The sequence below is a fragment of the Scyliorhinus torazame genome, chromosome 12, assembly GCF_047496885.1.
Source record: "Scyliorhinus torazame isolate Kashiwa2021f chromosome 12, sScyTor2.1, whole genome shotgun sequence".
Classification (NCBI taxonomy): domain Eukaryota; kingdom Metazoa; phylum Chordata; class Chondrichthyes; order Carcharhiniformes; family Scyliorhinidae; genus Scyliorhinus; species Scyliorhinus torazame.
The window spans coordinates 74033229-74058772 of NC_092718.1; the positions used below are offsets into that span (position 1 = coordinate 74033229).

Genomic DNA, 25544 nt, shown 5'->3' on the forward strand with positions numbered 1-25544 from the left:
TGACAATGTCACCATCTGCGGCCACGATCAGCAGGACCATGACGCCAACCTTGCCAAATTTCTCCCCACCGCCACTCTCCTCAACCACACTTACAACAAGGAGAAGTGTGTGTTCAGCACAAACCGCTTAGCCATCCTCGGCTATGTGGTCCAGAACGGAGTTCTGGGGCCCGACCCCGACCGCATGCGCCCAAGGCCCTCAAACGTTGCCTGGGGTTCTTTTCTTACTACACCCAGTGGGTCCCAAATTATACGGACAAGGCCCGCCCACTCATCCAATCCACTATTTTTCCCCTAACGGCCGAGGCTCACCAGGCCTTCAACCGTATTAAGGCCATCATCAGCAAGGCCGAGGTGCACGCAGTAGACGAGACACTGCCTTCCAAGTCGAGAGCGATGCATCAGACGTCGCTCTGGCCGCCACCCTCAACCAGGCAGGCAGACCCGTGGCATTCTTTTCACGCACCCTCCATGCCTCCGAAATTCGGCACTCCTCCGTCGAAAAAGAGGCCCAAGCCATCGTTGAAGCTGTGCGGCACTGGAGGCATTACCTGGCCGACAGGAGATTCACTCTCCTCACTGACCAACGGTCGGTATCCTTCATGTTTAATAACACACAGCGGGGCAAGATCTAAAACGATAAAATCTTGAGGTGGAGGATCGAGCTCTCCACCTGCAACTACGAGATTTTGTATCGCCCCGGTAAGCTCAACGAGCCCCCCCGATGCCCTACCCTGAGGTACATGTGCCAGTGCACAGGTGGACCGACTCCAGACTCTGCACGACAACCGTTGTCACCCGGGAGTCACACGTTTGTACCATTTCATAAAGGCCCACAATCTGCCCTACTCCGTCGAGGAAGTAAGGACAGTCACCAGAGACTGCCAGGTCTGTGCGGAGTGCAAACCGCACTTCTACCAGCCAGACCGAGCGCGCCTGATGAAGGCCTCCTGCCCCTTTGAACGCCTCAGCGTGGACTTCAAAGGGCCCTTACCCTCCACCGACCGTAACACGTATTTTCTCAGTGTGGTTGATGAATATTCCAGATTCCCCTTCGCCATCCCATGCGCCGACATGACGTCTGCCATCGTCATCAAAGCCCTCAACACCACCTTCGCTCTGTTCGGCTTCCCCGCCTACGTCCACAGCGACAGGGGATCCTCATTCATGAGCGATGAGCTGCGCCAGTACCTGCTCAACAAGGGTATCGCCTCGAGCAGGATGACCAGCTATAACCCCCGGGGAAACGGGCAGGTGAAGAGGGAGAATGGGATGGTCTGGAGGGCTGTCCAGCTGGCCCTACGGTCCAGAAATTTCCCGGTCTCCCGCTGGCAGGAGGTCCTCCCCGACGCACTGCACTCCATTCGGTCGCTCCTATGCACTGCGACTAATGACACACCTCATGAACGTCTCTTTGCCTTCCCCAGGAGGTCCGCCTCCGGGGTGTTGCTCCCGACTTGGCTTGCAGCTCCAGGACCCGTACTCTTCTGTAAACACGTACGACTCCACAAGGCGGACCCGTTGGTTGAAAGGGTACAGCTACTCCACGCCAACCCGCAGTACGCCTACGTAGCGTACCCCGACGGCCGCCAAAATACTGTCTCCCTCAGGGACCTGGCACCAGCTGGTTCCACACACACACACCCGTCCGACCCAGCGCCGGCCTCCCCTTCCCCGGCGTACCCCACCGCAGCCCACGCCCCAGAACAATCCGTCCTCCCCCTGTCCATGCCCGAGGATGACGGGGATTTTGGCACGCTCCCGGAGTCACCGAGGACCAGACCGACACCGGAATCGCCGCCACCACTGCGGCGTTCCCAACGGCAGATCAAGGCTCCGGACCGACTGAACCTGTAACTTGATCGGGACTCCATTTTTTCTCTGTAGTTAAAATATGTACTTGTATATAGTTCTCCACCACCCCCGCCGGTCTCAATTTTAACAGGGGGTGAATATGGTAGTCACCACTGATGTATATATTAGGTGCTTTGTGGTAACGCCCTATACTACAGGTACGGGGGTAGTTCCCTGCCTGCTGGCTCCGCCCAGTAGGCGGAGTATAAATATGTGTGCTCCCCATACAGCAGCCATTTTGCCAGCTGCTGTAGGAGGCCACACATCTTAGTGTAATAAAGCCTCAGTTGCATTCAACTCTCGTATTTGTGTAATTGATCGTGCATCACTCTCTCTCCCTTTCTCTCTGACTTTCTTTATACCTCTCTCTCGGTTTTGCTCTCTCCCTCTTGCGCTCCCTCTCCCGCTGTCGGTTTTGCTCTCTCACTCCCACTCTCTCTCCCCCTCCTGCTCCATTTTTCTACCTCATTCTCTTTCGCCCTCTCGCTCTCTTTCTTCCTCTCACTCTCTTTTTTTCTTCCACTCACTTTCTCCCTCTCGTTCTCACTCTCTTTCTCCCTCTCACTCGCTCTCTTTCTCCCTCCTCTCTCTCTCTCTCCCTGCCGCTCACTCTCTCTCTCCCCCCACTCTCTCTCTCTTCCACCCCCCCCCTCTCTCTCTCCCCCCTCCCCATATTCCCTCTCTCCCCCCTCTTTCTCACTCTCTCTCCCTCCCCTCCATGAAGATGCTTCTGGCCAACCAGCCTCTTGGACCGAGCATTGGTTTTCGCCTGTTTTCCCCTCATGTGTGTGTCCATGTGTGGTTTGGTTTGATAGCCACTCCAATGGAGACTGCCTATACCCTGCCCCCCAGATCTTTGGATCGAGGAAAGGTGCTACATAAACACCAGTTGTTGTTCTTCGTGTTCACTTCCTGGGCATTGGGTCTGTCAGGGGGAGGGATGCAAGTTCAGTCGTATCAATCTGCTTTTCCATTGTAGGAATGCCTGAAACTAACAGACCAACCACTTTCTTCGCTGGAATGTGATCAGCAAATTAAACATATTTCAACAAAGTCAGCAATCCGAAGAAGGAATATGCGTTTTTCCAACACCTGTCACCCCCACGGCCTCTCACAGCCAATGTTTTGGGATTTTCTTTCCAGTGAAATCACTGTTGTAATGTAGGAAACAAGGCAACTGATTCACGCACAGCAAGATCCCAATAATAGGCACTGTGATAGTGACCCAGATCATCTGTTACTAGTGTCATGGGCGAGGCATTTTCAGAACCCCAAAATGTATCATGGAGTTCAACCAACCTCTCCCTTTAATGGATTTGTTGCTTTTCCTAGCACACGGCTTTTTCCCTAGGTGTGGGATTACAATTATGGACACGTGGGTTTTTTAAACACAAAACACTGTTTATTCCATGAACTCAACTTAACATCTTAAATAAACATTGGATCTCTTAACACCCCTTACTTCAACGATAACTCAGAAAATATTGCAACAGTAAATAACTCCTTAAAATGTTCCTTCAAACTTCCAAGAGACTTAACGCCTTTAAACAGTATCACATCAGGTTAAAGGATATATATGTTTTCTGTCGAATGGCAGAGATATATTAGCTTGGGTGACTTCAGCTCCAGCACCTTGCTTTCTTTATGCAGCTCTCTGGAAACCCACAGATACACCCTCACTGCTTTCTCAAACCTGGCTTTCTCCCTTCAAGCAGATCTCAGCAAAACAGAACTTCTCAAGCTGCTGTCTCAAACTGGCTTTCTACTTTTAAACTGCTCTCAGCAAAACCAGCCAGGCACTTTTTAGTTGCTCTCAACAAAACGAGCCAGGCACTTTTCAAACTGCAAGACCACCCTGCAAAATGGCTGAACTGAGCTGAGCTCCACCCACTCTATGACATCACTGTTTTCGTAAAGGTACATTGCTTAAACATCCAGTTCTCAAAGGCACTCTCGCATGACACCTCACCCCAAGAAAAATAAACCCATCAACTTCAAGATGGTATCATTTTTCACTTTTGCACCATCCACTAAGAAATGTACACAGTAAACATACCTTTTTGTTTTAAAAATAAACACTGCAAACAGATATAATAATATAGTCCATTTTTCTTTGTTCTTCTTCCTCCAACCGAAATCCTTCTCGATTGACAGTCTCTTTGAACAAAGTCTCTGCACGATCCATCCATTCCTCTACTCCTCGGCATTTCTCTTCAGAATCAGGGGCAAAATTCTCCGGTATCAGTGCGATGTCCGCCGACTGGCGCCCAAAATGGCGCAAATCAGTCGGGCATCGCGCCGCCCCAAAGGTGCGGAATGCTCCGCATCTTTGGGGGCCGAGCCCCAACCTCAAGGGGCTAGGCCCGCGCTGGACGAATTTCCGCCCCGCCAGCTGGCGGAAAAGGCCTTCGGTACCTCGTCAGCTGGCGCGGAAATGACATCTCCGGGCGGCGCATGCGCGGGAGCGTCAGCGGCCGCTGACGGCATTCCCGCGCATGCACAGTGGAGGGAGTCTCTTCCGCCTCCGCCATGGTGGAGACTGTGGCGAAGGCGGAAGGGAAAGAGTGCCCCCACGGCACAGGCCCGCCCGCGGATCGGTGGGCCCCGATCGCGGGCCAGGCCACCGTGGGGGCACCCCCCGGGACCAGATCGCCCAGCGCCCCCCCCAGGACCCCAGAGCCCGCCTGCGCCGCCTTGTCTCGCCGGTAAGGTAGGTGGTTTAATCTACGCCGGCGGGACAGGCATTTTAGTGGCGGGACTTCGGCCCATCTGGGCCGGAGAGAGAATCGCGGGGGGGCCCGCCAACCGGCGCGGCGCGATTCCCGCCCCCGCCGAATATCCGGTGGTGGAGAATTCGGCAACCGCCGGGGGCGGGATTCATGGCAGGCCCCGGCAATTCTCCGACCCGGCGGGGGGTCGGAGAATCTCGTCCCAGATACTTTAGTTCAATCTGACCACAGAGCCCCTTGGAATTCTCTAATACAGAAACATTGGTGATCACAGCTTTCAGGCAGTCAAATGCCTGTTGAAAGTCCGCTGTCCATTGAATTTTTTTACGTTTCTTCAGCAATTCCATCAGTGGAATAATCACACCACAAAATGTTTGCACAGCTGTTCGATCAAGTTCATTCATGTTAAGAAATCGCATTGCCTCCCTTCGTCTTGAAGGTATCGGAAACTCCGCAAGGAAAGTGATTCGGGCTTCTCCAAATTCACTTTCGACTAGGTTCATCACCAAACCCGCCACCTGAAGTTGATCGAAGAACTCTATACGATGTTTTAAATGCTCTTTCCATGTCTGGAAGTTAGAAATAAAAGCAGATTGTCCCAATTTCTCCATGAAATCCTTCAATGCTGGGACAGGATAAGAGTCCGTTCTTGTAACTGTATTCACCTTTCTATAGTCCATACACAACCGTTGGGTACTGTCTGGTTTAGGTACCATCACTATGGGTGAGCTCCATTGGCTGCAACCCACTTCAATTATGCCATTCTTCAGCATACTCTCAATCTCTCTGTTAACCTGTGCCAATTTTAAAGGATTAAGTCTATATGGATGTTGTTTGATTGGAACAGCATTTCCCACATCTACATCATGTATAGCCATTTTAGTACTTCCCAATTTATCTCTACAAACTTGCCCATGTGATATCAATAACTCTTTCAGGTCAGTTTGTTTTTCCTCTGGAAGGTAACGTAACAATTCATCCCAATTTTTAAGAACATCCTCATTTTCCAATTTAATTTGAGGTATGTCAAATTCACAGTCCTCTGGATTTGGTTCATCACTTTGAGTTAGAATCATTAAAACCTCCTTTTTCTCTCCTTCCCTTTCAAAGTACCTTTTAAGCATATTCACATGTCACACTTGGTGAGTCGTCCTTCTATCTGGTGTTTTTACCACATAATTCACCTCACTTAATTTCCTTTCAATCTGATACGGTCCACAAAACCTAGCTTTTAAAGGCTGCCCTACCACTGGTAACAACACTAAAACTTTATCCCCACTGGCAAAACTACGAACTTTGGATTTCTTGTCCGCTACCCGTTTCAGCACATTTTGTGCAACTTTCAAATGTTGTCTCGCCAATTCACCTGCTCTATTTAATCATTCCCTAAAATTTGACATTTAATCCAATCGTGTAATTTCCGATTTCTCACCCATCAATTTTTCCTTAATCAATTTAAGTGGTCCTCTTACCTCATGACCAAAAATTAGTTCAAAAGGACTACATTTGGTAGACTCATTCGGTGCATCCCTAATTGCAAACAATACGAATGGAATTCCTTTATCCCAATCCTCTGCATCATCTTGACAATACGCCCTCAACATTGTCTTTAATGTCTGATGCCACCTTTCTAATGCTCCCTGCGATTCTGGATGGTACACAGTTGATTTAAATTGTCTCATTCCTAAGTTATCCATAACTTCTTTGAATAACTTTGAAGTAAAATTCATTCCTTGATCCGATTGAATTTCTGTGGGTAGTCGATATCTAGTAAAGAATTCAAGTAACTCCTCCACAATCCTTTTAGCTGTAATATTACGTACTGGAATGGCCTCTGGAAACCTAGTGGACACATCCATTACAGTCAAAATATATTGATTCCCACTTTTTGTTTTAGGAAGCGGTCCTACACAATCGATTAGGACCCTTGTAAAATGTTCCTCAAATGCTGGAATGGGTATTAAGGGCACTGGTTTTATCACTGCTTGAGGTTTCCCTATCACTTGACATGTGTGAAATGATTGACAAAATTTAACTACATCTTTATGTAGTCCAGGCCAATAAAAATGTTTCTGGATTTTAGCTTGAGTTTTCCTTATTCCCAAATGACCTCCCACTGGTACCTCATGTGCAACTCGCAACACCTCCTTTCTATACCCTACCGGCAATACTACTTGATGAACTTCTGCCCACTTTTCATCCGCCTGCATATGTACAGGTCTCCATTTTCTCATCAAGACATCATTTTTACGGTAATAACACTCTGGTATACTCTCAGACTCCACTTCCATGTATGCTTTCTGATATATCTGTTTTATTTCTACATCTTTCTGTTGTAACTCCGCCAATTTCCCTGAACTAAAAATATCCGCCTCATCCTCCATCTGTTCTTGTTCTTTTTCAACCATCTGATCAAAAATCGTTTCTGATAATTGCACTTCAACTTCATCTTCACTCTTTGATTTCTCCTCTTGTCTTAACCTGTGACTTTGCGACCTTGTTACTACACAATCCGGAACAATCCCAGGATATTCGTCCTTCAACACTTCAGTTGACTGATTTTCCACTGGCTTATCAACCACAGTAGGCATCACTCCCACCTGCGATCCAGCTATATCATTACCCAAGATAAACTGTATTCCTGGACAAGATAGTTTATCTATTACTCCTACTACCTCTTCACCACTCTTCACTGGACTTTCCAACCTTACCTTATATAATGGAACGCTACTCCTCTCACCCTGAATTCCACATATCACCACTTTTTCTGGCAACATTCTTCCCAAACGACATAATTCCTCATCTCTTATCATTAAGGATTGACTAGCCCCTGTATCTCTTAAAATTGTGACTTCTTTACCTGCTCCTCCTGATACACATGAGTAAACTTTACCCACACAAGTAAATTCTTTGAAGACATCTGGCACCTTCTTAACAATTACTTCTTGAATAGGCTGTACAATCGTTTGCACCTCCTTCGCTTCCCTTGGGATTTCCTTTACCACTCTAACAAACTCCACTGTCTTGTCCTGTTTTACCACATCAGCCTTCCCAGTGCTTTTCTTCAACCACCAACACTGACTTTACATGGCCTAGTTTATTACAGTGAAAACATCGGAAACTTTTCATTTATTTTCCACCCTCCTGGATTTCTTTTTTAATCTGAGGTACACTCTCCTTATTATCTCCCATCAGATCACCTTTACCTTTACCACTTGAGTATTTCTCATGTCCCCAGTTTCTATCCCTCACCGGCTGAAACTGATGTTGGAAACCAATCTTTGATTTATTAACTAATTCATAATCATCTGCCATTTCCGCTGCTGATCTCGCAGTTTTAACCCTCTGTTCTTCTACATGAGTTCTCACTACATCAGGAATTGAATTTTTAAACTCCTCCAAAAGTATAATTTCTCTGAGAGCTTCATACGTTTGGTCTATTTTCAAAACCCTTATCCACCTATCAAAATAACTCTGTTTGAGCCTTTCAAACTCCATGTATGTTTGACCAAATTCTTTCCTTAAATTTCTAAACCTTTGCCTGTAAGCTTCAGGCACTAGCTCATATGCACTTAAGATGGATTTCTTCACCTCCTCATACGTTCCAGATACCTCCTCCGGTAGTGATGCAAACACTTCACTAGCTCTACCTACCAGCTTTGTTTGAATCAGTAACGCCCACAAGTCCTGTGGCCATTTAATTTATTTAGCTACCTTCTCAAATGAAATGAAAAAGGCTTCCACTTCCTTCTCGTCAAACCTTGGCAATGCTTGGACACATTTAAATAGATCCTCACCACGTCTTCGACTATGACGCGCTGTCTCACTATCCTCATCACTATCATCCAACTGTACGTTTCCCTTTACGTCTGCCAATTTTAACTGATTTGTTATGTTTCATGGCCATTTTATGAAGTTCAAACTCCCTCTCTTTATCTTTTTCCCTGATCTGAATCTCCCTTTCTTTTTCTTTTTGTTCTGCTAGGGCTCTTCTTTCTTTTCTCCTTTCTTCTCTCTCCTTTTCTTTTTCCTCTCCCTCTCTGTCTCTTTCTTTTTCCTCTCTCTCACTCTCGTATGCCAGCTGCTTTAATTCTTTCTGATGTTCCATTTGTTTAATTTGCAACTGAATTTTTGCCATTTCCAATTAGTCAAACTCTATCTCAGGCAACTTTAAATGCTTAACCATCGGCATAATTACCTCATCTTTTCGCATTTTGTCAGGTAATGTTAACTGCAATGTTCTTGCCAAATCTAACAGTCTGCTTTTCATTTCTGTCCGTAAAGTACTACGTGTGACATTCTCCACCCCCAAAAACTTCTAAGCCTCTCTCACTTAAACTTAAATACCACACCGGAAAAGCAACAATCCTTCACTGTCTTTAAGTTCACAAAAGCCAATCCAATAGATAGACTTTTATCCCCCTCGAGCCCCCAATTGTTTTGAGTGAGGCGTTTTCAGAACCCCAAAATGTATCATGGAGTTCAACTAACCTCTCCCTTTAATGGATTTGTTGCTTTTCCTAGCACACGGCTTTTTCCCTAGGTGTGGGATTACAATTTTGGACACGTGGGTTTTTAAACACAAAACACTGCCTATTCCGTGAACTCAACTGAACATCTGAAATAAACATTGGATCTCTTAACACCCCTTACTTCAACGATAACTCAGAAAATATTGCAACAGTAAATAACTCCTTAAAATGTTCCTTCAAACTTCCAAGAGACTTAACACCTTTAAACAGTATCACATCAGGTTAAAGGATATATATATTTTCTGTAGAATGGCAGAGGTATATTAGCTTGGGTGACTTCAGCTCCAGCACCTTGCTTTCTTTATGCAGCTCTCTGGAAACCCACAGACACACCCACGCTGCTTTCTCAGGCCTGGCTTTCTCCCTTCAAGCAGATCTCAGCAAAACAGAACTTCTCAAGCTGCTGTCTCAAACTGGCTTTCTACTTTTAAACTGCTCTCAGCAAAACCAGCCAGGCACTTTTTAGTTGCTCTCAGCAAATTCAACCAGGCATTTTTCAAACTGCAAAACCACCCTGCAAAATGGCTGAACTGAGCTGAGCTCCACCCACTCTATGACATCACTGTTTTCTTAAAGGTACATTGCTTAAACATCCAGTTCTTAAAGGCACTCTCGCATGACACTAGTGATGTCGGTTGAGGGATAATGTAAGGGCCCTTCCCGTTTATTCCCTCATTTCCCCTTTCTTTTATTTCCCCGTTATCATTTTTGATCCACGGGTGATTAATGGACAGAGAATCATAGAATGTACAGTGCAGAAGGAGGCCATTCGACCCATCGAGTCTACACCGGCCACTGAAACAGCACCCTACCTAAGCCCACACCTTCAGCCTATCCCCACAACCCAGCAACACACCTAACATTTGGACACTGAGGGGCAATTTAGCATGGTCAGTCCACCTTACCCGCACATCTTTCGGAACTTGTAAGAGGAAACTTGAGCACCCAGAGGTATTAGCGAGAGGCAGCACGGTTTTGTGAAGGGGAGGTCGTGTCTCACTAACTTGATAGAGTTTTTCAAGGAGGTCGCAAAGATGATTGATGCAGGTAGGGCAGTGGATGTTGTCTATATGGACTTCAGTAAGGTCTTTGACAAGGTCCCTCATGGCAGACTGGTACAAAAGGTGAAGTCACACGGGATCAGAGGTGAGCTGGCAAGATGGATACAGAACTGGCTAGGTCATAGAAGGCAGAGGGTAGCAATGGAAGGATGCTTTTCTGATTGAAGGGCTGTGACTAGTGGTGTTCCGCAGGGATCAGTGCTGGGACCTTTGCTGTTCGTAGTATATATAAATGATTTGGAGGAAAATGTAACTGGTCTGATTAGTAAGTTTGCGGACAACACAAAGGTTGGTGGAATTGCGGATGATGATGAGGACTGTCAGAGGATACAGCAGGATTTAGATCGTTTGGGGACTTGGGCGGAGAGATGGCAGATGGAGTTTAATCCGGGCAAATGTGAGGTAATGCATTTTGGAAGGTCTAATCCAGGTAGGGAATATACAGTGAATGGTAGAAACCTCAGGAGTATTGACAGTCAGAGAGATCTAGGTGTACAGGTCCACAGGTCACTGAAAGGGGCAACACAGGTAGAGAAGGTAGTCAAGAAGGCATACGGCAGGCTTGCATTCATTGGCCGGGGCATTGAGTATAAAAATTGGCAAATCATGTTGCAGCTGTACAGAACCTTAGTTAGGCCACACTTGGAGTATAGTGTTCAATTCTGGTCGCCACACTACCAGAAGGATGTGAAGGCTTTAGCGAGGGTACAGAAGAGATTTACCAGGATGTTGCCTGGTATGGAAGACATTAACCATGAGGACAGGTTGAATAAACTAGGTTTATTCTCACTGGAACGACGGAGGTTGAGGGGCGAACTGATAGAGGTCTACAAAATTATGAGGGGCATAGACAGAGTGGATAGTCAGAGACTTTTTCCCAGGGTAGAGGGGTCAATTGCTAGGGGGCATAGGTTTAAGGTGCGAGGGGCAAGGTTTAGAGTAGATGTACGAGGCAACTTTTTTACACAGAGGGTAGTGGATGCCTGGAACTCGCTGCCGGAGAAGGTGGTGGAAACAGGGACGATAGTGACGTTTAAGTGACTGCTTAACCACTTCCTTACCTTGCAGGTCAGCTGTTCGGGAGAGAGAGGGAGCCGGGACCTTGGAAACAGCGCGGGAGTTTGAAAAAGCGCGGGAGCTGCGAGGCAGAGGGGACAGATTAAAAGGTCGCGGCGTGGGTGAGGTAAGTACTGCTTAACCACTTCCTTACCTTGCAGGTCAGCTGTTAGTTTCAGGAGATCAGTTTTGGGAGCAGGCCTATTGGCTGACTGTAAATCAGGAAGGATACAAAAGGTGTGTCTGAAGTGCCTAAAGAAATGGAGTGCTGGAGGCAAACAGGGTGTATCTAAGTTTGGGTAAGGCTGAGTTCGGGTAAGAGGTGAGTGAGGGCTGTGTTTGTTTTTTGGCGTTTGGTGTTTGGGGTTGAGTTTCCCCCCCCCCAAAAAAAATCCAATTAATTAAGTAAATTAATTAACTAGTTAAGGGAATTTGGTGCTCATCTTAAGGAGGTGCAGAGAAGCAGACCTGTGAGGGAGCCTCGGGAGCAATTACATCACAGCCAGCAGGTAAGTGATTGGCTTGTAACTGGTAAGTGATTTCTCTCTCTTTGACTTTCTCTTAGCTGTATAGTGTAGTTCAAATTTAACTTCAGGTTTAAGTCATGGCAGGAGAGCTCAGATCCGTGTCATGCTCCTCTTGTGAGATGTGGCAAGTCAGGGACCCTTCTGATGTCCCTGACTCCTTCATCTGCAAGAAGTGTGTCCAACTGCAGCTCCTGTTAGACCGCTTGATGGCTCTGGAGCTGCGGATGGACTCACTTTGGAGCATCCGCGATGCTGAGGAAGTTGTGGATAGCACATTCAGTGAGTTGGTCACACCGCAGATTAAAATTACTGAGGCAGATAGGGAATGGGTGACCAACAGACGGAGGAAGAGTAGGAAGGCAGTGCAGGGATCCCCTGCGGTCATCTCCCTCCAAAACAGATTTACCGTTTTGGAAACTGTTGGGGGAGATGGCTCACCAGGGGAAGGTGGCAGCAGCCAGGTTCATGGCACCGTGGCTGGCTCTGCTGCACAGAAGGGCAGGAAAAAGAGTGGCAGAGCTATAGTGATAGGGGATTCAATTGTAAGGGGAATAGACAGGCGTTTCTGTGGACGCAAACGAGAATCTAGGTTGGTATGTTGCCTCCCTGGTGCAAGGGTCAAGGATGTCTCGGAGCGGCTGCAGGGCATTCTGGAGGGGGAGGGTGAACAGCCAGCTGTCGTGGTTCATATAGGCACCAACGATATAGGTAAAAAAACGGGATGAGGTCCTCCAAGCTGAATTTAGGGAGTTAGGAGTTAAACTAAAAAGTAGGACCTCAAAGGTAGTAATCTCAGGATTGCTACCAGTGCCACGTGATAGTCAGAGTACGAATGACAGGATAGCTAGGATGAATACGTGGCTTGAGAGATGGTGCAAGAGGGAGGGTTTCAAATTCCTGGGACATTGGGACCGGTTCTGGGGGAGGTGGGACCTGTACAAATCGGACGGTCTGCATCTGGGTGGGACCGGAACCAATGTTCTCGGGGGTGTGTTTGCTAGTGCAGTTGGGGAGGGTTTAAACTAATGTGGCAGGGGGATGGGAACCGATGTAGGAAGTCAGTGGGGACAGAAACAAAAGGCAGGAAGGGAGAGTGTGTAAAGGTTGACCTGAGAAAGCAGGGCAGAGAGCAAGGAAGGTCCACATTAAACTGCATTTATTTCGATGCAAGGGGCCTGACGGGCAAAGTGGATGAACTCAGGGCATGGACGGGCACATGGGACTGGGATATTATAGCTATGACTGAAACATGGCTAAGGGAGGGGCAGGACTGGCAGCTCAATGTTCCGGGGTACAGATGCTATAGAAAGGATAGAACAGGAGGTAAGAGAGGAGGGGGAGTGGCGTTTTTGATTAGGGAGAACATCATGGCAGTACTTAGAGGGGATATATCCGAGGGTTCGCCCACTGAGTCTATATGGGTGGAACTGAAAAATAAGAAGGGAGAGATCACCTTGGTAGGACTGTACTATAGGCCCTCAAATAGTCAGCGGGAAATTGAGGAGCAAATATGTAAGGAGATTACAGATAGCTGCAAGAATAATAGGGTGGTAGTAGTAGGGGACTTTAACTTTCCCAACATTGACTGGGACAGCCATAGCATTAGGGGCTTGGATGGAGGGAAATTTGTTGAGTGTATTCAGGAGGAATTTCTCATTCAGTATGTGGATGGACCGACTAGAGAGGGGGCAAAACTTGACCTCGTCTTGGGAAATAAGGAAGGGCAAGTGACAGAAGTGCTAGTGAGAGATCACTTTGGGACAAGTGACCATAACTCCATTAGTTTTAAGATAGCTATGGAGAATGATAGGTCTGGCCCAAGAGTTAAAATTCTTAATTGGGGCAAGGCCAATTTTGATGGTATCAGACAGGAACTTGCAGAGGTAGATTGGGGGAGACTGTTGACAGGCAAAGGGACGGCTAGTAAATGGGAGGCTTTTAAAAATGTGTTAACCAGGGTGCAGGGTAAGCACATTCCCTTTAGAGTGAAGGGCAAGGCTGGTAGAAGTAGGGAACCCTGGATGACTCGAGATATTGAGACTCTGGTCAAAAAGAAGAAGGAGGCATATGACGTACATAAGCAACTGGGATCAAGTGGATCCCTTGAAGAGTATAGAGATTGTCGAAATAGAGTTAAGAGGGAAAGCAGGAGGGCAAAAATGGGACATGAAATTGCTTTGGCAAATAATGCAAGGGAGAATCCAAAGAGATTCTACAAATACATAAAGGGGAAAAGAGTAACTAGGGACAGAGTAGGGCCTCTTAAGGATCAACAAGGGCATCTATGTGCAGAGCCACAAGAGTTGGGTGAGATCCTGAATGAATATTTCTCATCGGTATTCACGGTGGAGAAAGGCATGGGTGTTAGGAAACTAAGGGAAATAAATAGTGATGTCTTAAGAAGTGTGCATATTACAGAGGAGGAGGTGCTGGAAGTCTTAAAGCGCATCAAGGTAGATACATCCCCGGGACCTGATGAAATGTATCCCAGGATGTTGTGGGAGGCTAGGGAGGAAATTGCGGGTCCCCTAACAGAGATATTTGAATCATCGGCAGCCACAGGTGAGGTGCCTGAAGATTGGAGAGTGGCGAATGTTGTGCCCTTGTTTAAGAAGGGAAAGCCTGGGAACTACAGACCGGTGAGCCTAACGTCTGTAGTAGGTAAGTTGCTAGAAGGTATTCTGAGAGACAGGATCTACAAGCATTTAGAGAGGCAAGGACTGATTCGGGGCAGTCAGCATGGCTTTGTGCGTGGAAAATCATGTCTCACAAATTTGATTGAGTTTTTTGAGGGGGTGACCAAGAAGGTAGATGAGGGCAGTGCAGTAGACGTTGTCTACATGGACTTTAGCAAAGCCTTTGACAAGGTACAGCATGGTAGGTTGTTGCAGAAGGTTAAAGCTCACGGGATCCAGGGTGAGGTTGCCAATTGGATTCAAAATTGGCTGGACGACAGAAGGCAGAGGGTGGTTGTAGAGGGTTGTTTTTCAAACTGGAGGCCTGTGACCAGTGCTGTGCCTCAGGGATCGGTGCTGGGTCCACTGTTATTTGTGATTTATATTAATGATTTGGATGAGAATTTAGGAGGCATGGTTAGTAAGTTTGCAGATGACACCAAGATTAGTGGCACAGTGGATAGTGAAGAAGGTTATCTAGGATTGCAACGGGATCTTGATCAATTAGGCCAGTGGGCCGACAAATGGCAGATGGAGTTTAATTTAGATAAATGTGAGGTGATGCATTTTGGCAGATCGAATCAGGCCTGGACCTACTCAGTTAATGGTATGGCGTTGGGGAGAGTTATAGAACAAAGAGATCTAGGAGTACAGGTTCATAGCTCCTTGAAGGTGGAGTCGCAGGTGGACAGGGTGGTGAAGAAGGCATTCGGCATGCTTGGTTTCATTGGTCAAAACATTGAATACAGGAGTTGGGACGTCTTGTTGAAGTTGTACAAGACATTGGTACGGCCACACTTGGAATACTGTGTGCAGTTCTGGTCACCCTATTATAGAAAGGATATTATTAAACTGGAAAGAGTGCAGAAAAGATTTACTAGGATGTTGCCGGGACTTGATGGTTTGAGTTATAAGGAGAGGCTGGATAGACTGGGACTTTTTTCCTTGGAGCGTAGGAGGCTTAGGGGTGAACTTATAGAGGTCTATAAAATAATGAGGGGCATAGATAAGGTAGATAGTCAACATCTTTTCCCAAAGGTAGGGGAGTCTAAAACTAGAGGGCATAGGTTTAAGGTGAGAGGGGAGAGATTCAGAAGGGCCCAGAGGGGCAATTTCTTCACTCAGAGGGTAGTGAGTGTCTGGAATGTGCTGCCAGAGGTAGTAGTAGAGGCGGGTACAATTGTGTCTTTTAAAAAGCATTTGGATAGTTACATGGGTAAGATGGGTATAGAGGGCTATGGGCCAAGTGCGGGCAACTGGGACTAGCTTAATGGTAAAAACTGGGCGGCATGGACTGGTTGGGCCGAAGGGCCTGTTTCCATGCTGTAAACTTCTATGATTCTATGATTCTATGAAGGGGCATTTTGACAAATACATGAATAGGATGGGAATAGAGGGATACGGACCCCAGAAGTGTAGAAGATTTTAGTTAATAATAATATAATAATAATCGCTTATTGTCACAAGTAGGCTTCAATTAAGTTACTGTGAAAAGCCCCTAGTCGCCACATTCCGGAGCCTGTTCAGGGAGGCTGGTACGGGAATTAAACCCACGTTGCTGATCTCGTTCTGCATTTACAAGTGAGCTATTTAGCCCACTGTGTTAAACCAGCCACCTTTAGACGGGCAGCATGGTTGGCGCAGGTTTGGTTGGCCGAAGTCCTGTTCCTGTGCTGTACTTTTCTTTATTCTTTGTTCTTTGAAACCCATGCAGACACAAAGAGAATGTGCAAACTCCACACAGACAGTGACCCAAGCCGGGAATCGAACCTGGGACCCTGGTGCTGTGAAGCATCAGTGCTAACTACTGTGCTACCGTGCTAATTAAAGATGCCCTAAAGATGCTACATAAAGGCATGTGTCTTTAAGCGAAGCAGCATAAATTACCGGAGAGAACACTGTTCATTAGAATGGGAGCTTCAGACTTTTCAGTGCCAGGGAGAAAGATGGGCAGGGACTCAGTTTGATTGATTGACTGGAGACAATGAATTGGCCCAAAAGGCAGTACTCGGCCCGGTAGCAGGTGGCGATTGAATCCTGTCCCAGTGGGACGATTCTCAGAGACCTGAAGGTTTCACTTTGACTCCTGGACGCAGGAAGATAAGGACATAGTCTTTTGTTTTCTCCAGAATGGCTGTGATTGCCGTGTTCTTTGAGCTACAGAGAACCCAGGTGAATGAAGCTATAGGAAAACCATTACAGGCTGTAGCCAAAGACCAGAGGCAGGTTTCTCCGTCCCACCGCACCAGATTTCTGTTGTGGCACGCTGTCGGGATTCTCCATTTCGCCGGCTGGTCACTGGGGTTTCCCATTGTCGGGCAGCCCCACGCCGTCGGGAAACCCCCAGGCGGCCGGCAAAATGGAGCATCCCGCCGGCGGAGAATTCAGCCCAAGGACTCTCTCCCCAGAAAGGCTGTGAGTGTTGCATTCCTCAAACTACAGAACCCTGACTGAATCTTCAGCAAAAAATCTCAAACTGAAAGCAAGGTTTGAAGAGGAGCAGGGTATCAGACACACCTTTCTAAAACAAAGACTCTGTGGTAGTCTGTGTTAGAAGGATTACGGTACCTGGTAATGCCGGAATACCATTGGTGGAGAATGTGCTTGTTCCCATTGGTTAAGCCTGTATGTTAGCTCCGCCCTGCAAGACGGGGTATAAGAGGCCCGTGCCGCCCAGCAGCTTTCTTCTGTCCCTGCGCTGCTGGGGGAAACATCTAGCGTATTAAAGCCTTCAATTGTCTCCAACCTCGCTTCTGGAGTTATTGATCGTGCATCAGATTCGTTTTCTCTTTTACTTTTTTGTACCCCTTTCTTTGTCTCTGTTTGTCTGTGTTTGTGTGTGCGTGTGTGTGTAGAGGGTGGGGGGAAATTAAAGTGGGGAATTAGGAAATAGATAATAGTTAACCAGTTGTATTTGCTGCATATTTCATCATAGTTCTTGTTATAAATAAACAGGAATTATGTTTAAATTTACAAACATGGTGACTGTAATTATTGGGCAGCCAAAGGCCAAAGCCTGCGGGTATTTTCTAAGAATTATTGGTTAATTCACCTTATTTGCAACGCCGGGTCAAGTGGGGCTGGGGGTGACCGGGCAATAGCCCAGGTTGCTGAAGGGCAGCACGGTGGCGCAATGGTTAGCACTGCTGCCTCACAGCGCCGAGGTCACAGGTTCGATCCTGGCTCTGGGTCACTGTCCAAGTGGAGTTTGCACATTCTCCCCGTGTTCCCGTGGGTTTCGCCCCCTCAACCCAAAGATGTGCAGGGTAGGTGGATTGGCTACGCTAAATTGCCCCTTAATTGAAAAAAAAAATGAATTGGGTACTCTAAATTTATCCAAAAAAAAGTTGCTGAATGGTCATACGCATAGGGGCTGGTTTAGCACAGTGGGCTAAACAGCTGGCTTGTAATGCAGAACAAGGCCAGCAGCACGGGTTCAATTCCCATTCCGACCTCCCCAAACAGGAGCCGGAATGTGGCGACTAGGGGCTTTTCACAGTAACTTCACTGGAGCCTATTTGCGACAATAAGTGATTATTATTATATTCTTTGAGTCGAGCAAGGGAAGTGAGGGACTCAAAAGTCGCAAAAGAGAACATTTCGGACAGCAGAATTCAAACCTTTTGGCACCCAAGAGATCGGTGGGACTCGGTGCAATTGGTTGGCTGGTGGTCAATAAATTGGTCCAAAGGCCGTACTCTGGCTGGTAACAGGCGATGGTTGGTCATACCTGGTGGGATGATTTTCAGAGAGCCGGGGACAGACCGCTGGTTCCTGGATGCTGAGAGGAGAGGATCGGCTCTCACTCTCTCTCACCCTCTTGCTCCAGAAAAACTGCAGAGCTGTTCAGAGACCTGAATGAACCTACAGTGAAAATCATCACCGATTGAAAGCAGAAACCAAGGACTGACAGCCAAAGTTGAAAGAAGGTGAGCTGGAAGACAATCATCAGAAACAACGGCTCTTATCTTTTTTACTTATTATTTTACCCCCTCTTCTCCTCTCCTGTGACTGTCTTGTGTGTGTGTGCGGAGAGCGCGTGGCCAGTTTAAGTGGGGGGGTTAGGAATTAAATAGCAGTTAGCATGTTGTATTTGCTGCATATTCAATCCTAGTTATTGTTATTAATAAAATTAATTGTGTTTAAATTTACAAACCTGGTGAGTAGCCATTGGGCAGTCAAAGACCATAGGCTGGGGGCGGGGTTCTCCGGTTTCCGACGCTAAAATCGCGTTCGGCCAGAGATCCCCGTTGGCGCCGGAATCGGGGCGAGCACTGCTTTTCCGATGCTCCGCCTCCCCCAGAACGTACGCCGCACGCCATATGGACGGCCTCAGGATGTCACCCGAGGCCCTCCCCGATGCTCCGTCTGCGATGGGCCGAGCTCCCGACGGCGTGGGCCATTCGTGCTATTTTGTTTCGTGAAACCGGCGTGGTAGCTACGGCCTGAGTCCAGCGCCGCCACAGTCGGAGGGGGGGGGAGCCTCTCCGTGAGCAGGGGAGGCTTTGGCGGGGCCTGGGGGCACTGGTGGGGGGGTTGTCCGGGGCTGGCGAGCCTGGCCAAAGGGGAGCACTATTTGGCAGGCCAGGTTTGCACACAGCTGGCGCTATGTGCACGGCTGGCACTATGTTGCATGGCTGGCGCTATGTTGCACGGCTGGTGCTATGTGCACGGCTGGCGCTATGTTGCACGGCTGGCGCTACGTGTACGGCTGGCGCTATGTTGCACGGCTGGTGCTATGTTGCACGGCTGGCGCTATGTGCACGGCTGGCGCTATGTTGCACGGCTGCCGCTATGTTGCACGGCGCAGCCACTGCAGGCTGCCGCCGGGCACATGCGGCCATGGACCCGGCAATTCTCCAACCGTACACTCAGCTAGAGCCGGGGGGCAGCTCTCCAATAGACGGAGGATCGGTGGAGGTGTTGCGCCATTTTTTCAGGTGTAAAATGGCACTGTTCCCACGCCGGCATCAGCGCTTAATCTCAAAATCGGAGAATCCAGCCCCGGTTATATTTCTGAGAATTATTTATTAATTTCAATTGTGTTGCGACTCCGGGTCAAGTGGAGCTGGAATTGACCGCATATTAGCCCAGGGGGTCATGACACTCTTTCTCTCTCTCACTCTCTCTCTGCCTCTCTCTCGGTCTCTCTCATTCTCTCTGCCACTCTGTCCCTCTCTCTCTTTCTCACTCATTGTCTCTCTCACACAGTCTCTATTGGTCTCTCTCTCGCTTTGTCTCTATTTCTCTCTCCCTGTCCACCCCCCTGTCTCTCTCTCTCCCTGTCTCTCTCTGACTCTCTCTTGGTCTCTCTCTCTGCCTCTCTCAGTCTCTCTCTCTGTCTCTCTCTCTCTGTCCCTCTTGGCCTCTCTCCCGCGTTCTCTGTCCCTCTGTCTCTCTCTCACTGTCTCTCTCTCTCTGTCCCTCTCACTCTCTGTCTCTCACTCCCTGTTTAAGTCAAGCAGCAGAGAGAGGGAGGAATTCAAACGTTGCTGGAGTGAACACTCTGCTAGTCCCTGCTAGTTTGAACAAGAGCTTCATACTTTTTGGCATCAGAGAGAGAGATGGGCTTTGGACTTGGTTTAATTGGCTGGGGGCCACTGAATTGCCTCTCTCAGATGGGAGTAAATGATCCAACGGTCACTATTCAGAAGAAGAGCGGGACGGTACGTGATCTCCCTAGTGTCCTGTGACCAAAAACCCTCAGCTCTCCCTCAGTACTGACCCTCCGATGGTGCAGCACTTCCTCAGAACTGACCCTCTGACGGTGCAGCACTCCCTCAGTACTGACCCTCTGACAGTGCAGCATCCCCTCAGTACTGACCCTCTGACAATGCAGCACTCCCTCAGTACTGACCCTCTGACAATGCAGCACTCCCTCAGTACTGACCCTCTGACAGTGCAGCACTCCCTCAGTACTGACCCTCTGACAGTGCAACAGTCCCTCAGTACTGACCCTCTGACAGTGCAGCACTCCCTCAGTACTGACCCTCTGACAGTGCAGCACTCCCTCAGTACTGACCCTCTGACAGTGCAGCACTCCCTCAGTACTGACCCTCTGACAGTGCAGCACTCCCTCAGTACTGACCCTCTGACAGTGCAGCACTCCCTCAGTACTGACCCTCTGACAGTGCAGCACTCCCTCAGTACTGACCCTCTGACAGTGCAGCACTCCCTCAGTACTGACCCTCTGACAGTACAGCACTCCCTCAGTACTGACCCTCTGACAGTGCAGCACTCCCTCAGTACTGACCCTCTGACAGTGCAGCATTCCCTCAGTACTGACCCTCTGACAGTGCAGCACTCCCTCAGTACTGACCCTCTGACAGTGCAGCACTCCCTCAGTACTGACCCTCTGACAGTGCAGCACTCCCTCAGTACTGATCTTTGAAGAGAGTGACTAAAACTGAAACACCTGTGTTCAGATGAAAATCCGAGGAAATACAAATTTTTTCAGACACACCTGGCTCCTCTCCTTAATTACATCTGTGCCCAAAGCATAAGACATTCTTCTGCCTCCTCACACCAGGGCCGAGATTCTCTGACCCCCCGCCGGGTCGGAGAATCGCCGGGGGCTGGCGTGAATCCTGCCCCCGCCGGTTGCTGAATTCTCCGGCACCGGATATTCGGCGGGGGCGGGAATCACCCGGATGGGCCGAAGTCCCGCCGCTAAAATGCCTGTCCCGCCGGCGTAGATTAAACCACCTACCTTACCGGTGAGACAAGGCGGTGCGGGCGGGCTCCGGGGTCCTGGGGCGGGGTGGAAATTCGCCCAGCGCGGGCCTAGCCCCTCAATGTTGGGGCTCGGCCCCCCAAGATGCGGAGCATTCCGCACCTTTGGGGCGGCGCGATGCCCGACTGATTTGCGCCGTTTTGGGCGCCAGTCGGCGGACATCGCGCCGATACCGGAGAATTTCGCCCCAGATGTCCCATATCTGTTTAGCCAGGACCAAACACAATGGGCGGGATTTTCGCAGCCCAGGGCCAGGCCGGAGAATCCCCGCGATCGGCACGAGTCTCGCCACGCTACCCCAGCGCTGGCACACTGTGGAGAATCGGCACCATTGGCGCCGGCGTGGTTGGCACAACGCCGGTCGGGGGTCGCTCTATGCGGCCAGCCCGCCGATTTTCCACAGCTGTCGTAAAAACGACGAGTCCCGCCGCCGCCGTCCACACCTGCTCTCAGCAGGTGGGAACTCAGCGTTGAAGAGTCGGGGGCGACTTGTGGGGAAGGAGGGGGAGTCCGACCCCGGGGGGGCCTCCGATGTGGCCTGGCCCAGGGTCGGCGTGTTGAAGGAGGCCACTGCGCATGCGCGCGTTGGCGCCAGCACCACTGCACATGCACGGATCCCGTGGCGCCCAGTTTGCGCTGGGATCGGCAGCTGGAGTGGCGTGAACCGCTCCAGTGTCATGCTGGCTCCCTGTAGGGGCCAGAATTACTCCTCAGCTTGCCCCATTCATGGCCTCGTAAAACTGGCCGGCGTTTACGATGGCGTGGACATTCTGCCGCGGGATTAGAGAATCCCGCCAATGATGTATCATAAATTATCCACACCCCTGGAGTCAGTCAAACATAAACAATGGACGGGATTCTGTGGGAACTGACGGGGCGTGATTCCCGCCCCCGCCAAATCTCCGCCGCTGGAGAATTCGGCAGCCGGCGGGGCGGGGATTCACGCCCCCTCCCGCCGATTCTCCGACCCGGCGGGGGATCGGAGAATCCCGCCCCAGATTCCATTCGCTAACTCAGTCATTTTCAAAGTGGGGTCGTGACCCACGGGTGGGTCGCGGGCAGGTGTCGGGAGGGCCGCGTAGCCGTCCATCAGGGCGTTCCCGATCACGTGAATTCATGCGCAAGAGCCGCAGCATTCGGCTTTAACAATGCGGACTGCGAGCGACTGTAAAAATGGCCGCCGCGACCAGCTGAGAAAATGTGGGCGCACTGCGCATGCGTGCCCACTCATCAGTGCGCAAGGGACCCAGGAGAGTTGGGACTTGAACATAGGGTCAAAGTGCGATCGCGGCATGCTAGCGGTGGTCACCGATGATGAACAAGGCTGTGACCTCGATCTGTTTTGCATCCCTAAACATTACTCAAATGATCTGGAGAGAGTATATATTCCTCATGGTTTAATCATGGACAGAACTGAACGTTTGGCAAGGGACATAATGAAAGCCATGGGAAATCATCACATCCTCACCCTTGGTGTACTGAAGGGTGACTATATGCTTTTTGCTGACCTTTTAGACTACATTAAAGCATTGAATCGAAACAGTGACCAGTCAATCCCAATGATGGTGGACTTCATCCGCTTGAAGAGTTACTGTAATGATCAGTCAAGGTGGGAGCTACTCAGAGTTTACGAACTGAGGTACGAAATCCACGCTTTCCTCCTCGAGAAATTGTCCTCTCTGGCTGATTCGTTTGCTGATGAAACTTGGATGCTAACTATGTCTTACCTTGCAGACATCTTTTCAATTCTAAATGAACTGAACCTCAAATTGCAAGGGAAGGATGATGATTGCTTTCGGGACTGTGAAGAAATCGCAGCTTTCAAAAAGTCATTGAAAGTTTGGCAATTGTGAGTGCAAAGCCAAAATTACTACATGTTCCCCACACTGCTACGACACTTCGAAGAAAACAGCATCAGTAAGGAAACTATAAATGGACTGGTGAGCCTGACTCCAAATGAAGCTGACTGAACTTCTGCACCTCACCTTTTACAGTACATTAAAAACATGGCACAAGTCAATGAAACTGTCAGCATTCCGGAGTAGCGTCTCCAAGGAGTATCTGGAGCTGAGTAAAACAAGCATTTTGTTGCTTTTGTCCTTCACACCGACCTATATGTGCGAGGTTGGATTTTCCGTCCTCACAAAGCTGAAGACGGCACAAAGGAACCAGCTGAATCCTGCACCCGATATGTGCAAAGCCCTCTCCTCCTGTGAACCTGATTGGAGTGAGATCATGAGGACCAAGCAGGCTCACCTCTCGCATTAAAGGTAAGAGAAAATGGCGGGTTGCGAATGTTGGCCGACGTGGGTCACGAAGGTCGAGCGGTGTGAGTCACAAAGGTCGAGCAGCGTGGGTTGTGAAGGTCCAGCGGAGTGGGTCGCAAAGGTCGAGCGTCGTGGGTCATGAAGGTCAAGCTCCGTGGGTCGTGAAGGTCGACCGCCGTGTGCTGTGAATGTCAAGCGCCGTGGGTTGTAAAGATCAGCCACATGGGTCCCGAAGCTTGACCGGTTGTAAAAATGGGTCCCTGGAAAAAAGTTTGAAAAACACTGCGCTAAATGGCTATAAACAGGTAAATGGATATCAAGAGCACTTCACCTGCAAAATCAATGTTTACCACAATTTTATGACCCCTTAATCACAGCTTTAACAGACATAATCAGAGGTGGACTTACTCTTTTGTGGACCCCGTATTCTCCCTCTTTGCAGTGACGCCCACATCGCACCCCACCTCCTGGTGACATGGCGGCCCACCCTCAATGATCTCGAGCACCGTCCCCAATGATGTCAAACCCCGCCCCAATCATGTCAAGCCCCATCCCAAGATGTCGAGCCCTGCCCATAATGACATCTAGACCCACCCACAATGACATCAGGTCCCGTCCCCAATGATGTTGACCCCTGCCCACAAAGGTGACGACCGCCATCCCACAGTTACGTCAAACCCCACCCCAATGATGTCAAGATACTCCCACAATAATTTTGAATCTATCCCACAATGAAATGGAACCCCGCCCACAATTATGTCGAGCCCCACCCCCAATGGCTTCAAAACCCCCCTGACCGCACCCCACCCCCCCCCCCACCCCCCACCCTCAGCTCGCACAATTCAAGGCATAGAAACCCCAAATCTCCCCCTTGCTGCTCAATCCGGTTGCTGCCCACAGCCCGGCCCTGCCCGCTCAATCTCAGGCCTGCTGCCTGGCTGGTCTCTTGCTTGGGCCAAGTCGCCCTGGCTCTCAATCGCTGCTCCCCGATTTCCCGTACCACGACACCGGCGCTTGCCTGGCCTTTCCTGCACCTCCCGACTGCTTACCTCTCTCTTGGGTGACTGTGTTTCGAGTCTCGACCCGCGACGACCATGTATTCTCCTGGCAGGCCGCCTGACTGCTGCTGCTGCCATCTATCTGGCTTGGTGGCCGCTGTTCTTTTTGGTCGGTTTCCTGCCCACTCTCCTCAGCAACTTGACTTGGAGGTCGAGGGTTGCCCCAGTTGCTCCTGATGGCAGCCGGTGACCAGCACCACTACCTCCTCGCCTTGCTGAAGGCTTTGCAGCAGAGGCAGACTTCTGCTTATGGGGGCACACGGCCACCTCTCAGTATGGACCACCACCCCCATTGGCCAATGCCCCACGCTATGGCGCTGTGTGCTTCGTGGTAAGTCCGCCACTGGACATATTGTCTGCACACATCGTAACCCAGGTTTCAATAATTTTACTGCAAAAAGTATACAAAATGACAATTTTGTACATTTATCACAATCCCGCATTATAATAATATTCTTTGTTGTCACAAGTAGGCTTACATAACACTGCAATGAAGTTACTGTGAAAATCCCCTAGTCACCACATTCTGGCGCCTGTTCAGGTATACTGAGAGACAATTAGAATGTCAATTCACGTCTTTCAGGACTTGTGGGAGGAAACCGGAGCACCCGGAGGAAACCCACGCAGATACGGGGAGAACGTGCAGTCTCCGCACAGTCAGTGACCCAAGCCCGGAATCGAACCTGGGACCCTGACACTGTGAAGCAACAGTGCTAACCACTGTGCTACCATGCCACCCAATGGGGGCTGTTTTAGCTCAGTTGGGGGCCAGTTCAGCTCAGTTGACCAGACAGCTGTTTCTTGATGCAGAGCAAGGCCAGCAACGCGGGCTCAATTCCCCGACCGACAGGTTATTCATGAGGGCCCCACCTTCCCAGCATTGCCCCTCACCTGAGGTGTAGTTAAATCGCCACCAGTCAGCTCTCCCCCTCAAAGGGGCAAGCAGCCTGTGGTCATCTGGGACAATGGCAACATTTCTCCAGTATAGAGAGGATGTGAGAGGCCTTCAGAGTGAGAGGGCACTGAAAAGATTCACAAGAATGGTTCCGAGG

The 25544-nt window shown here is 49.3% G+C and overlaps 1 protein-coding gene across 1 annotated transcript in view; it reads right to left on the reverse strand.

Annotated features, from left to right (window-relative positions):
* Positions 1–22523: 22523 nt before the first annotated feature.
* Positions 22524–25544, reverse strand: part of LOC140386484 (neural cell adhesion molecule 1-like) — a 91006-nt gene continuing 87985 nt past the window's right edge. The window contains exon 12 of the mRNA XM_072468872.1: positions 22524–23694. Coding sequence (XP_072324973.1) covers positions 23432–23694 — 263 coding nt within the window. The 3' untranslated portion in view covers positions 22524–23431. The remainder of the gene's footprint in view (positions 23695–25544) is intronic.